Source organism: Aplysia californica, unplaced genomic scaffold (genome assembly GCF_000002075.1).
Source record: "Aplysia californica isolate F4 #8 unplaced genomic scaffold, AplCal3.0 scaffold00363, whole genome shotgun sequence".
Classification (NCBI taxonomy): domain Eukaryota; kingdom Metazoa; phylum Mollusca; class Gastropoda; order Aplysiida; family Aplysiidae; genus Aplysia; species Aplysia californica.
Window position 1 is genome coordinate 107,433 of NW_004797633.1, and position 13,849 is coordinate 121,281.

At 39.4% G+C, this 13,849-nt stretch overlaps 2 protein-coding genes across 3 annotated transcripts in view; one reads left to right on the forward strand and one right to left on the reverse strand.

Annotated features, from left to right (window-relative positions):
• LOC101858725 (beta-1,4-glucuronyltransferase 1) overlaps window positions 1-519 on the reverse strand; it is a gene marked incomplete at its 3' end in the record, with an annotated part of 20,971 nt that extends 20,452 nt beyond the window's left edge. Inside the window, 1 exon segment of the mRNA XM_035971024.1 lies at window positions 297-519.
• A 13-nt stretch (window positions 520-532) lies between these two features.
• LOC101855355 lies at window positions 533-13,178 on the forward strand. 2 transcript variants are annotated; one of them, XM_005103204.3, is made up of 11 exons: window positions 533-628; window positions 3,170-3,288; window positions 3,689-3,871; window positions 4,450-4,665; window positions 5,279-5,464; window positions 6,007-6,258; window positions 6,806-7,027; window positions 7,488-7,576; window positions 8,582-8,744; window positions 9,487-9,984; window positions 10,496-13,178. In XM_005103204.3, the coding sequence occupies exons 2-11, from the start codon at window positions 3,216-3,218 to the stop codon at window positions 10,582-10,584; spliced, it is 1,971 nt and encodes a 656-aa protein (XP_005103261.1). In that variant the 5' UTR covers window positions 533-628; window positions 3,170-3,215; the 3' UTR covers window positions 10,585-13,178. The 2 variants fall into 2 exon arrangements, with proteins under 2 accessions (XP_005103261.1, XP_035826916.1); XM_035971023.1 differs by lacking the exon at window positions 533-628 and adding an exon at window positions 2,349-2,494.
• Window positions 13,179-13,849: the final 671 nt, after the last annotated feature.

Genomic DNA, 13,849 nt, shown 5'->3' on the forward strand with positions numbered 1-13,849 from the left:
ACACACACACACACACACACACACACACACACACACACACACAGCTGCAGTTTGCATTGAGTATGATTGAAACTGATCATGGAATTGTCACTCAACAGAAATGAACACAAAACTTACACGTAATACACAATATAATAAATCCAATTGGCACAGTAAATTTCCCAGGCTGCTGAAACTGAAAGCACAACACAACCAGCACTTCGAACAGTTCTCTAAATGCACGTAATCCAATCAGCTGATAGCACATCAAAAGCAAAACTAGGAAGTTTCTGTCTTCAGATGCAAGTTGAACTCACTGCCAAACGTCACAACAAGACTATCCTTGAAAGATAGGCAAACCCGAACAACAATCTTACGGCACGATGTGTTAGGTAAATATACTTTCTCGCTCACACGAAAGAATGATTCAACTGTGTCGTCTCGAAGGTGAGCAGCATCAAGCATGCAACACACCGAACCTGAAATGAGGAACCAAGCAAAGACTACTCGCGACCCTCCTGGGTTTGTTTATGAATGAGAGCATCCGGTAGGGCACTACGCATGTGCAAATGGTTTGACCTCTGGCATGACGTCATTATATCCAACATGGCGTCGAAGTGATTCTTGTTCTTTGTTTACAGTGGGAAAAGTAAGGTTTTACAGCTGACTGCGTTCTTCTATGTTGTATAGAACATTGTTGACGAAGTGTTTATATTTCGTGTTACAGTTGCATTGTGTATGATTAACCCATTTCCATCCTGATTTATTGTATTTACCACACGTTGAACAGGGGTTGTAGATCTACATTTTCTTCATGTACTGCTACTTCTCTTCTATTTGTTTTCATCAATGATCAGTGGACCAATGACTGATCAGCCTCTGACTGAGACATTAGTATTATTTACGTGAATTAATTTCCCAAAGCTTAGCTTTTCACTCTAACGATTTCGCTTATTCTCTTCTCCAGTCTCCAGTCTATAAAGCCAAATAGTTCGTCGCTAGCTACCTTGAAACTTAATGATGGACCGTACCATTGTAATTGTAACTTTATAATAGGGCCACCTCTATTTCTATTCTCATCAGTATTGGCCTTAAAAAAGCGTACAGTGGAGAGAGAGAGAGAAAGAGAGAGAGGAGTAGCGCGAGAACTTCCGGGCAAAACAAAATGGCGACCCGCGTAGTTCGGCTCGATTCGAAAAGTTAAATAGCCGTAGCATCTTTGTAGACGACCAAATTAATTTACTGTACTTTAACATCATTTTTTAACTTTGTTTTGGTCAATTTGATCGTCGACACCGATAGAAAGTATTCCGAAATTAGGAAAAACAGGTCTTGTTTCACACCAGGTGAGAATAGCCAAGGCTGGCAAGTCTCACCCGGGGTGAGAGGTCGATCGTATTTTTATTCTCACCCCGGGTGAGGATAGCCACTTCCTTATAATAATAGAGCCTTTTAACTTTTTCAGTCAGTGAGTCAGTCGTAGGCGAAGTTGGTCCGATTACTTGCAGACAATACATCAATACACGAGAATCAGTTGGCTCACAAAACTCGTTTGTTATGAGTATGATTATGAAGATAACTTTGAATTTAACATAAGTCTAGGCTAATATGGCACTCTTCGGGAGAAGTGGTCCCAGCCTAACTCCAGAAATTTATACACAAAATCGGAAACAAAAACGGAAGTCGAGTTGCCGGGGTGAAAAGACCACACCTGTAAAGTTATAGAAAAGGTCCAAAGCCATATATAAGACTATTTTTTGGCAAAATTGGAACGTTTGTTGTTAGTGTGCTGAGAACAATTTTGGCACTAAAAACTGTCACAAACCATTATTTTTGTGCATAGATTTCTATGGAGTTAGGCGGGGACCCCTTCTCCTGAAGAGGGCCGCTTATATAAATTTACCATGTTCCACTTGAGCTTATCAATCTGTTTCTTATTGTCGATTCATCAGGAGCAAGTCCAGGATAGTCCGGTTGTAGCCCCAACAATAACTATGGAGTGTAGGTTTTGGCTTCACCGACGATTACTTCTGGATCTTAACGTTTACTTTTGAACATGCTTCCCGATACTGTCCGATACATGTATGTTGTTTGATGCTCAGTGAGCAAGAGATAAAACCTAACTGAATTGTAAAACATCAATATGGTCATATCGTGCGGGACACATTAAACATTTTCAGTTGGTAGGAAATTTTAAATTTCGCGTGGGTGGCAGCCAAAGACTAAGTTACTCTTATTGATTTTGGACCTGCAAGGGATCTTTAAGGTACGCAACTTGCTCACAGGTCATCCCAGAGGATTGGGCAAAGAAGATGAGGGGGTGAGGGCAGAAAGTGGAGGCAAAAGCAGATGACAGAACATTGTTAAAGAGCAGGAAAAGATGTGAAAGGAGAAAATTTATGTCGCTATCCGGATTCAAACCCAGGACCTATTGATTGAGAGACGAACACCCTCTAGACTACAACAAGAGTTCCCTCCTGTCCAGTAAACAATAAGTGATTAATCTAAAGAACAGGTGATTCTCTTTTCTTGTTTTCCTCAATCATGCATTGTCTCTAGTTCTCGTGATGAAATTAGATTTTTGTATTGTTGATTTGTAGGCAAGGCTGAGCATGTGATCTTCATAAGCAGCTAAGACGGAGCATTAGTCTAACTTGGGTAAATTTTTACTTTCACTCCCACACACAGATGCACACAGAAATTTTTGCTGCAGTTCACACTGTGGCCTCCAAAACTGACGCTAATCAATAATTTTAAAGAAAATTTCACACATAATCTAGCAAAACATCAAATCGTGGGGCATGCCCCTTGTAACCCCTCCCCACCCCCCTCCCACCCCACAAATCAGATATTTATTTGATATTTTTTTTACTTCAGGGTTCATATCAAGAAAATGACAATGTAATTAGGTTTAGTGTGTAAAATTTAGTTGGAATAGGACCATCAAATATTTCAAAAAAGCTCTCTATATAATTTGCCACAAAAATAAAGGCAGATTCTATTAAGACGGATATGAAATAAATAACAAAACAAGGGCTTTACGAAACCTGAGCATGTGATGGTAGTGAAAGTAAAAAAATATCTAGCTTAGTATGGATGTTGTTCAATTTTCACTACTACTGGCATAGTTTTCTTGTAATTGAAGAAGGTTTAGCTGGGCCTCAGACATTTAACTTATGATTTCTTACAGGTCTCATCTTTTTGAAGAGCGAAGCAGCCTCAGCGCTGATACGTTGATGGCCATCATGAGGTTCCAGACAATCCTTGGTTGTGTTTTCGCTGCTTCTTTGTGTTGGATAGCAGCCGCTGGTACGATTTCATTTCATTGTTTGTCTTCTTCACTTTTTATTTGTTGGGCGCTACAATTAATTTAATTTCAATTTTTATAATAGTCCTTGTCCAAGCCAATATGTGGCAAAAGATACTTTAATGTGAAACATTCATGAATATTAATTTAATAACAATGTCATTGACATGCTCCATACTCGCGAACTCAAAGAAATTTTAGTCAAAAGCTGTAAAGGATTGAGTTTGAAATGAAAAATAAGAGTTTAGAGTGTGTTCTTATATTTTTTAAAGTGTACTATTCATTGCACTGAAATTATTTTTGAGAAAATTAAAGATGTTTTTGTTTTTAAAAATTTTGATTTATGTGTAACGAATTTTGTGGAATACAGAGAGTTTTCAAAGATGGTTCTTCTTTCTGTAGAGTCGTCAGAGTGCAGCTTAATGCCAGCTGTGGAAAATGGGAACATTGTGGAAATTCAAGTGCCCACCCATGTGCTGCACTACTCTTGCAACTTAGGTTATCGTTTGGAAGGTCCAGACAAACTCATATGTTCAAATGGAACGTGGTCACCTTCAGAGGCACCCAAGTGTGTTCCAAGAGCTGGTGAGGATTAAGAATATTTCAGAATTTGACAGATTTCAATGGTTAGGCCTATCGCTCATTTTAAGATTAAATTAAGAATAAAAATAGGTATATATGGTTTTCACCTTTTTATTTGCCATTCTATTTAATGGCAACTACATTTTTACAAGATGAAACAGTAATTGCCTGACTGTACTGAGTTCCACAATACTGTACTGAGTTCCACAATACACATTCTTTCGTTAACTTCTCTATAAGAACTAAGTGCAATATGTATTGAAGCTGCAAATTTACCACACAGTTGAGCTATCATAAATTATAAATGTTTCATAAATATGTGCTTACTTTTGTTCATCATAGCTGTTATGCATGCATGCATGAGTCAAATTTCATAGAAAGATGTATGTTTTCATAGATATGTTTATTATTCGTTTACTTGCGTAGTATGACTTATGGAATTGTGTAGTACTTATTAGTTCTCTATAGGCTGTCATTGGCGTTACTCAATACCACACCTTAAAAATTGCACTCTAAAAAAAGGTAAGGTGCATAAAGCTGTGTTGCAGTTGTAGTAATGCTTTCTGCCTTGTTTTCCCCAGTTGTGTGCTTAGCAGCTCCAAGTGTTCTTAATGCCCGAGTGGAATACAACCTCAGTGAGTCGCCGTTCCCCAAGGCCAAGGGTAGCATGGCCACCATAGTGTGCGCCAGTGGCTATTCCAATGACATGACATTCCAGACAAGATTTGTGGTCATCTGTGGACCCCATGGGCTCTGGACTATGCCTGATGGGTCAGTCCATCTGCAGCACTGTACAAGTAAGGGCAAAAGTTTCTGTCCGGTGTTGTTGGTTGTGGCTATTTTTATGGTGTTTACTTTTTCTACTCTTTTCATGGTTACAACATAATATAGTGTCCTAATCTGTTCCTGACAGAAATTGTGTGTTGTTATGATGAACTTCTATAAACTGCAGCCTAGTAACAGGACTAACATACATTGTTATCTCAAGCTGTATTCCTTGGGAAATTTTCCCATGTTTGGTTCAGAATGCCTTTGTGCTGAGCAGAAGATACGATTGTCATCTTCATGAGCAAGTCGCAATGGGTTTTTTTTGGGGGCTGAGAGGAACAACACTTTGATCTGTTTGTGATGGCAGAACTTTAATCAGTGTTTATTAACTTATGAACACTCTATAGGTCTTGGGGCCCCCTCATATATTAATGTCTATAAATGATATTTCTCCTGTCTTTACATGGACGGATAATGGTAATTTCAGTAAAAAATTTAGAGGCAGAGTTCTTTAATCAGTATTGAGGACAATCCGTTATACTATGCTTATGGTACTTTGGATAGGCCACTGCTGTGAACAGACAATGCGTCAGTCGAATATGTCAAGTTTGAGGCATCTGTTTCACATGCTTGCCTCCACAGGGAAGCACTGCACAAACCCGCCCGAAGTGCCTCGGGCCCTCTACAAGTTCAGCAGCTACAACCCCATGATGACAGAGGGTCTCGAGGTGGAGTACATTTGCTCCAACGGCTATGAGCTGCTGGATCCTGCTAGTGCCAGGCTTACTTGCCGCAACGGACAATGGGAAGGTCCCACTCCGACTTGTGGTGAGCTGGATAGTGATAGAATTATCAGAAACTTTCTTATTAGTTTATAGTGACTTCATTTCTACTCTTGTCCGTTGTCATATCATCTTCAAGTGTGGATGGTCAATGACTAACATGATTTTCAAAAGACTACAACGTCATCTTTTACATTGTATTCCTTAAACTCCATGACATGGCCATTTTCCTTTGATTTCATTGTTGATATCTATTGCCCTTACCAATGTTATATGTGTAGGCAAGAAATAGTTAAATGGCCACTGTTAAAAAATTATCTTTGTGACCTTAGTTATAATGATGCTTGTTTTACCTTTGCAAGCGTATTAATGTATTAGGTATCCTTATTGTTTTTGTCTCTTTATAACCTTTTTAACAATATATAGTTAGTTTTATGTAGGCTAAAAAATCAGTGTTAAAAATTATATGTATCACAGACTTTGTATACTATTTTTGGCAAATGGTTTTTAATGGGGTGAGAGGAAGGTATGAAATATGCATATATGTGAACATTGACTATCAAAGTTTTTCTCTTCCTGTCTTTTCAGTGCTGAAAGAGTCTTGCCAGACTCCGGACTATATTCACAATGGAAAGTGGAGCATTCTGAGCAAGTCTCAAGTGGAAGGTCCCAGGCTGGGACTGGCTGGCCAAGATGATGCAGAGTACCCGATGTTTGAGGTTGGGGCGGAGGTGGAGTACATCTGTGACGATGGCTTCAAGCTAGTGGGGCCCAAAGTGCTGCAGTGTCGACCTTCGCGCATCTGGTCCAGAGCACCTCCCATCTGTATTCCAGAGTCAGGTAATGTACAGTTGCAGACGTTATGTGGTGTTTTGGTCCTTTTTTTTACTTTTCCCCACCGCTGGATCATTTTCTGTTGTTATGAGGCTTTTTCTATGTTTATTTACAATCAGTTTGGTTGAATATTTATCTTCAGTTTGGTATTGTAGCCAACACTAATGAGTTTCTGTAAGTATAATGTGGTATGAGTTTTTAAAAATTAAAAGTTGAAAGGAGAATTTGTAATATTTGGATTAAAGAAACACCAGGCAAATTCTGGGACTATTTACATATTTTTGATCGAACAGCTCTTGGGTCATTTACCCTTGACTGTAAGATTTCATGTGTTTTTCTTTCAACTCAAAATTTTCATGTGTTTTTTAAATATTGCACAAAAAGCACTTTAGCATCAGTGGTGTAGTAGATATGGGGAGGCTTTTTTTTATCAAGTATCTCTTTATTTCTTTTTGGGTTTGGCCCCGACAGGCCGGATCAAAACGGACCTCCTCCTGAGTAATCTTAATTGTGTCAATGGGGATATAAAACCTTTACAATTTTTTTTTTGCAGAGAGTACGTGGTACTGCCCCGACCTTGGTCAGATCAAGAACGGCTTCTGCAAGTGTGTGGGCGAGGACTCGGCTGACCTCCAGCTGTGCATGCCCTTCCACCGCGGGACTCGCATCGAGTGCACCTGCCTGGACGGAGTGGACCTGCTCACCTGTACGCACAGCTCCAGCCTCAACATTGGTGTCTGGCAGTGGGACACGCCTCGCTGTTACAAGGATTCCGGTAAGTGTGCAGTGTGTCCTTGTGTATTTGAATGGTGTCGATGGCCAAGTCGTTAGACTCTCGGATTGCAAACCATTAGGTCATGGATTCGAATTCCATCGGGGACCCAACGTCGTGTCCCTGTGGAAAAGCACTTTACATAAATTTTCCTCACTTCGCCTTATTCGGAATGGATACCCAGTTATAGAAATAAGAGTATGCACTTCGGTGTGTGCCTTACTTATAAATTACTATCTGTGTAACTTATTCCTTCAAAATTGTGTGATCTTTTTGGAATCCATGTGTGTTTTTACTCATCTTCTCCCCCTCTGGCTGGTTGTTGGAGGGCACTACTGATGTTCTTCTTTGCTTTAACTCTGGGTTTTTTCCCTAAGATGTGACTCTCCATCCCTCTCTTAAATGATATTTATTTACCGAAGTACTTTTTTTCACTCACTCAAACAAACATTCCTCACCTCAGAACCTGGCGCTCCAATGGATATGTTACCGGATGGAGAGAATGATGGCAAGTCATATAACTCTGGTGACATCAGTGACGGAAAGAACAAGGTAAGCATAAGAAGGAAAAAAAATGCATCTTTCATGCATGTGTAATAATTGATTGACTATTGAATATGTGTCAACCATTTACTTTACATACATGTTATCATTTTGACAACGTTCAGATATAATGGCTGTGTTTGCTGGACCAACCACATAGATATTCCCTTGTGTGTCAGGAAGGGAAAGTTTTGTGGAATATAACTTTTGTGCTCTTTTTCACTTTTCTGCCCAAAATCTACAGGCCAGGTTGCTTTTTTTCCCTCTCAGTTTTGGTTCTTTGTATTTCATTTTCAAAAATTGTTTTGATTTATGATAAGGTAGGTTAAATGACTAGAAACTCATGTCGAAAACATTTTTTACCAGACAATGTTGCAATGAAATTAAAATAGTGAAATATTTTGTACAAGATAAAATGTTCAATTGAAAACTCGTTTTTGCATTATTCAGGCTGAAGCCTCGATGCATTTTATGTTGTATCATGGATGGTTGGTGTTCGTTCTTCACTGGTCAGTTTCGTCGGTGTTCGTTCTTCACTGGTCAGTTTCTGTTACTACTGTTCTGTATTGCTATGGTCTGTGTCTGTGTCCGGAGAAATGTGCCTGTTATTATGCTGTGGGTACTCTTCCCTTCAGCTGTACTTTAGTTGTACTTAAACTCAGTCTCAACCCTGTGTATGTTTAGGGTCCTGTTCCCACAAGGAAAATTTCCTCTCATCACACGTCTGCAAAGTATAATGTCACTTGTTGGTGAAGTGAGATGAATGGGCAATAATTGCCTCATTTACAAGTAGCCATGACAGGAGTGGACATTTTCCTAGTTTGCATGGGGCCAGATGTTTTTCCAAGTGATTAAAGACAGGGTGGTATTCACAGCTTTATAGCCCCTGGACAAATCAATGGAAAAGGGCCCCAAACTTGCTTATATAGTTCAGACTTAATCTATTGACAGTAAGTCACATCAGTCAATGATTGTCATGGTCCCCATTTAAATGAAACAAATAAATCTTTCCAGGTGTCATCTGTGGTGATTGTGGTGACCACTGCCTGCAGTGTGCTGGGGGTGCTGCTGCTCATCATGGTCATTGTGGTGTTCCGGAGGAAGAAGCCGCGTGCTCCTTTGTTCCAGCAGGGACCTGCTCCTCCGCCTTACTCAAGGGTGCACAACAACTCTTTGGGTGAGAAGAACTCTTGTGTGGTCCAAAGTTTTCCACATTTTTCTTTCTGCTGTGGGTGCACCGTTATCCCAGTTAATCTAATCCCGATTTTCTTAAATTGTATTTTTTAAAGAAGTTTTCAAAGCTTTTGCTGATTTGACTTGTTCCTGTGGGTGGTTAGAGAGCACTCGGGTAGATCTGTTATTTCTGTTTATCAGTCTTACATTTTTCCTGCGCTAAATGACAGTTATTATGTCAATGTGTGCTTCTCTTTATTCAGACGAAAAAAACAAACAAGACTTGCCTTGTTGGAGATGGATTTTGAATCCAGAGGTCCTGCCTCTTATTCCTTTGAGCCCTGGCCTCAGCCAGTGGACTTGAACTTCCTGTGGCTGACCTCTAGATTTACTCCTCCACATGTGGTGGTATTCATTCAATGAAGGGTAAATGGAGGGAGAAATGAGGCATGTGCTTGGGTTGGTCAGGTTTAATCAACCTCAAGCTGTGACAGAGACATTAACCACGTTCTGTGTGTCTGTCCGTTGTCCTTTTATGTTTCTGATGAAATATGTCGGTTACCCTGTGAACTTCAGTTCAGCTTACCTGTGTTCCATGGGGCTCTTTTTTCATTTTCTTAATCCAGGGGATCATTTTTATACCATGTTGTGTTCTGAATTTAATCATTTTTCCAGCATTCTGTGACGGCCACTTTTTGTGTCTCGCTGATTCAAATTACCATAAATATATTCACGGCTTTTTTCAGACGAGCACGACAGACTGGCATTGATGGCCTATGCAGATGCCTCCAGAGTGCACCTTCCATCTTACGAAGAGGCCGTGAGACCAGGAGCTGGTGGGGCCATCCTACCTGTGACCTTGGGTCCTGGAGTGAGTGGCCACGGGACCAGCCCTACGTCAGAGTACCGTCGGCTGCCCAACGTATACCCTGCGGTCAGGGCCTCCATTATGCAACAACAGCAGCACAACAACAACAACATGGTGGGTGATGGGAACAACAACATTAACAACAACAACAACAACAATAGCAACCGTCACTCCACGGTGACTACTAGCACCATGAACCGCGATGGCGTCTCGGAGATCTTCGGTTCAGTGGACACAGTGAATGTGAGCATGAGCGATGCTTCCACGTCGGTAACCGTGGAGACGTATGACTCTGGCACATCAAACAGATCCATGGCATCACAGAGAGCCACAGCTGGAAGTCTGACATCCTCAGATGATCAACTCGCCACGGATGGTAAGACCAGGATGGTTGAAAATGTTGTGTCGTTTTTTGGAGTGCTGTCGGGCTTTTTTTTTTTCCCATTTGTTTGTCAGGGTAACTGTTAATAATTCCATTCATGTCAGAATGGATAAGCTAAGAAAAGAGAAGGTTTTTAAAAACATTATAATAAATAAGAGGCAGGCAAAGAGTTGAGTCTATTCCAAACCAAATCAAGACTGTCTGTATACATCTATCTAACTCAACGGTTTACCAGCATCTGTGGTGTTATGTTTAGACTCCTCACGGTTCACAAAAGGGGACTTGAGTCTCATTCCCTAGTTGGGAAAGTTTTTATTGGATGTATCTTTCTGTCAGCTGACATATTGTATTTCCCTCAGCCTGATTTGGCCGTAACAGCGAAGCTGCCTTCCTGTTAAAATTATTAGAACATTATGGATTTAGACATAAAACTCTTACCATCCATCTGTTCCATCCTCCGTGGCTATGCCAGTGTATGCTAAAATGTTCCTATTATCCTCTTCAGACGCCCCACTGCTGGACTCGACTTCCCAGAGGGAGGCAGATGTGGTCAGTGTCAGCTCCAACCCAAGCCGGAGCAGCAAGGATGAATGAAGCTTCGAACCCTTCCCCTGAGAGATTGCTGTGAGCTCCTTGCACCAGCACAGTGCCAGGAAAGGACATGAACAGTGTTGGAACTTACATCTCTGGAAGAAAGTTTATTCAATGGAAGGTATCTATCACCTGATGCTGGCTGTGAGTGCCACTGCAATTTTAGGGATCTGAAGATGGAGAGAAAAAAAATCCCTCTTGATTGCTCCAATGGAAGGGAGTTTTTAATCAGCTGAAGGTACCTTGTGATATTTACTGTGCTTACACGTAGCAGCGTGATAAAGGAGATTTTTACAAAAAGACCAGGTTGAATTCCCGCCACCCTGAAGGAGTTGACTCGACGTGTGATCTTCTCGTTTGATGAGTGTGATCTGTGTAGGCGACATTACATTCCCGTCGGTCTCGAGGGGTGGCCGGTGAGCCGTGCACAAGGGAAGTAATCACAACAAAATGGAACAGTTTTGCCCCTCTGTGGGTGGATTTTCTCCCTTGGAGTTTGGTGACATCTTTTTTTTTCTCAGATTTCACTACTTTCTGAGTGTCCCTTTGAGCGGCGAGCATAATGGACTGGTATCATAATACACCAGGGAAAACAAAATATCTAGGGCATTTCATTTGTTTTTTAACAGTTGACTCATAAAGTAAGAATGTTACCCTTAATGCTGTGTATGTTAATTACAGTGAGTTTATACTGGACTTTAATGTGTCCTTTTTTTTCTATTGGCTGTCAATATTTGGAGTGTATAGCTCTCTATCATTTTATAGGTTTCTTTTGAATAATTCTTATGGTAGATTTATCTGGCAGTGTGGCTATATTTATATTGTTTCGAGGCTGTTACTATCCGTAGACATAATTGAGAACACGAGGACTGAGTTTTTCATTTCTTTCCTCCTCTCATTTTGTTAATGGCTTCTGAGGTGAATGCCTTGCATGAAGTCTTTATATGGTTTAGTTTTTCATTTACATATCAAGGTGCTGCAAAATATTTTGATATCATATTCAGTATGATATTCAGCGGTCATATTGAAATATAATTTATGTAGTGTGTCATCATATTATCAATCATATTATTATAGTAATGGATAGCATTTTAGTTTACTGCAAATCACGTACCAGTTTTGAAGAATTTTGACAAGCAATCAATGGTTTGTCAGGTATTACAGACAATTCTGTAGATTTAGCCTTTATTGTTTTCACGATTTATAAAGAATAAAAGAGTTGACTTTGTGACAATAAAAGTATAAACAAACTATTTGAGGAAGATTTTCAGTGAGTTTGTTGGTTAAATTATAATGGTGACAGAGGGAAGAAAAGGGATTAGATCAATAAGACTTGGTTAATGTCTCGTAAAAATGTTTAAAGTCCTAGTCACAAACAAATGGCCTCGCTATTGAACAGTGATGACAGCGGAAGTTTTCCACAGTGTTTTGTTTTAACTTGGTACAACTTTCATTAGGTTTATTAATTAACCTTATGCTCCCACCGTTGTTCCGATATCTTCTTGTTTTATTTGATGAAATTCTACCGTTCTGGCTGCTTCATTTCTTGTGATCATTTGCCAGATAATGTGCAATCAGTGTGGTTCTGCTTTATTTATGACTCCATAACACTGGATACCGGTATAGTAGATTGTTGCTTCTTATGCATACTTGCTGTGGAAGTTTGTATCTTTGAACCACCCCGGTCAGTTTAAAGTATCAGTGTAATACAAAATGCTCTGAATGTCATAAAGATTTATCAATTCTATATATTTTTTTGTATGGTTTTATTTGTAGGGTTTCAAAGGGGTTTGGGATAGTCAAGAAGTCTGCCGTAGTTGTATTGCATCTGAATGTTGTTATGTTTTGAGTCTTTATGGTGAATGGTGTGTCTACAAAATCAGATCTCATCAAAATGTATGCTGGTGCACTGAATGATGTCAAAAGTTATTTTAAATCCAGTGGGATGCAAATGGGCAAAGACAGGAGGAGCATAAATTTAAAGGCTTACCGAGTCTCAAGAGAAGATTTTTTTTTCTTTTCCACACTTACTATCACATGAAATAATGATTTATACCCCAAGCATTCATTTAGTGTTTCTGTTGATGAGAAACCAGCTTGAATTTGATTACCTGCATTTAGAAAGAATTTACAGTGAAAGCTTTATCAATTTCATTTGAATATAGATCATTTCATAAAGTTTTGGTACCAGTGCTTTAAAGTCCCATTTCTCTGTTAACGTAACGTGGAATCAAAACTTGATGTTGTACGCTAAGCAAACACTCAACTCTTTCTGTTTGTACCGCCGTGTATGATCACGGCTCTTCCACTGTTTGTTTGTTTGTTTTTTGTTTTGTTTTGTCTTTTTGACTGACATTAATCGTTGTGAAAATCAAAAAGGGAACAAATGGTCTAATATCATTCTGGAAAAGCATTGTTATATATATTTGTCCAATTTCAGATGAACTTTCTTCTCCATTTGTAATTTCTAGTTTGTTAATTATAAATATGAGTAGTACTTCCAACCCTTTTCTTTTTAAGGTGCAACGGATGTTGTTCTGCCAAAACAAAATGCCAAAGAGAAAATACAGAAAACTTTGAAAATATTTTTAAGGAGCTTAAAAAAAAAATCATTAACCCTATCCTCTCATCGTGTTTCACTATCTTATCCATACGACGTGGGGCACTCTGTGCCACCACTTTCAAAGAGGAAATTTACTCGTTAAGCCGATCCATACGCTTTGCATAGCAGTCTGTCAAAACGATTTTTTGAGAAATACTGAAAGTTTCAAAGAGATCTTGGTACTAGAAGTATTCTAAAATGTAAAGAATACAACCCCGGGGGTACAAAATGACCCCAGGGTGTACGGGTAGGGTTAAAAGTGTTGACACCAGTAATATCCTTTGTCTTGTAACAGATTGTTCTAGATGTTTCTTTTGCTCTGCTGAGATCCTGTTTTCTTGTCCCACTGGCAATGATATTGAATGTACTTTTTCCCTTCTTACTGTCTTATTTATCCTCTGTAAATAGTGAGTGCATGAGAGTGAATGAGAGAACTGCATGGGGGTATTTTTTCCTCGTACGTTTTTCTAAGGGAGGGGTAGTCTTTGATGATGTGCCATCAAAATTTTGAAAAAAAATTCTTTTGTTGCATTTTCATATTTCATTCTGAACATTTTCATGCTTGTTTAAAATCACATTATAGGAATGTTGAAAAACGTGCATGTTTGATGCATCTCGTTATTTCAGTCTCAGTGTACTTTGATGTTGCTGTCATCTTTCAATAAG

What these genes read in the sequence shown, in the direction of transcription:
- LOC101855355 (XM_005103204.3), top strand. Translation starts at nt 3,216, where the DNA reads ATGGCCATCATGAGGTTCCAGACAATCCTTGGTTGTGTTTTCGCTGCT. An exon ending in AGGTCCCACTCCGACTTGTG is followed by an intron (nt 5,465 to 6,006) that starts GTGAGCTGGATA and finishes CTGTCTTTTCAG; the next exon opens with TGCTGAAAGAGTCTTGCCAG. An exon ending in TCGCTGTTACAAGGATTCCG is followed by an intron (nt 7,028 to 7,487) that starts GTAAGTGTGCAG and finishes TCCTCACCTCAG; the next exon opens with AACCTGGCGCTCCAATGGAT.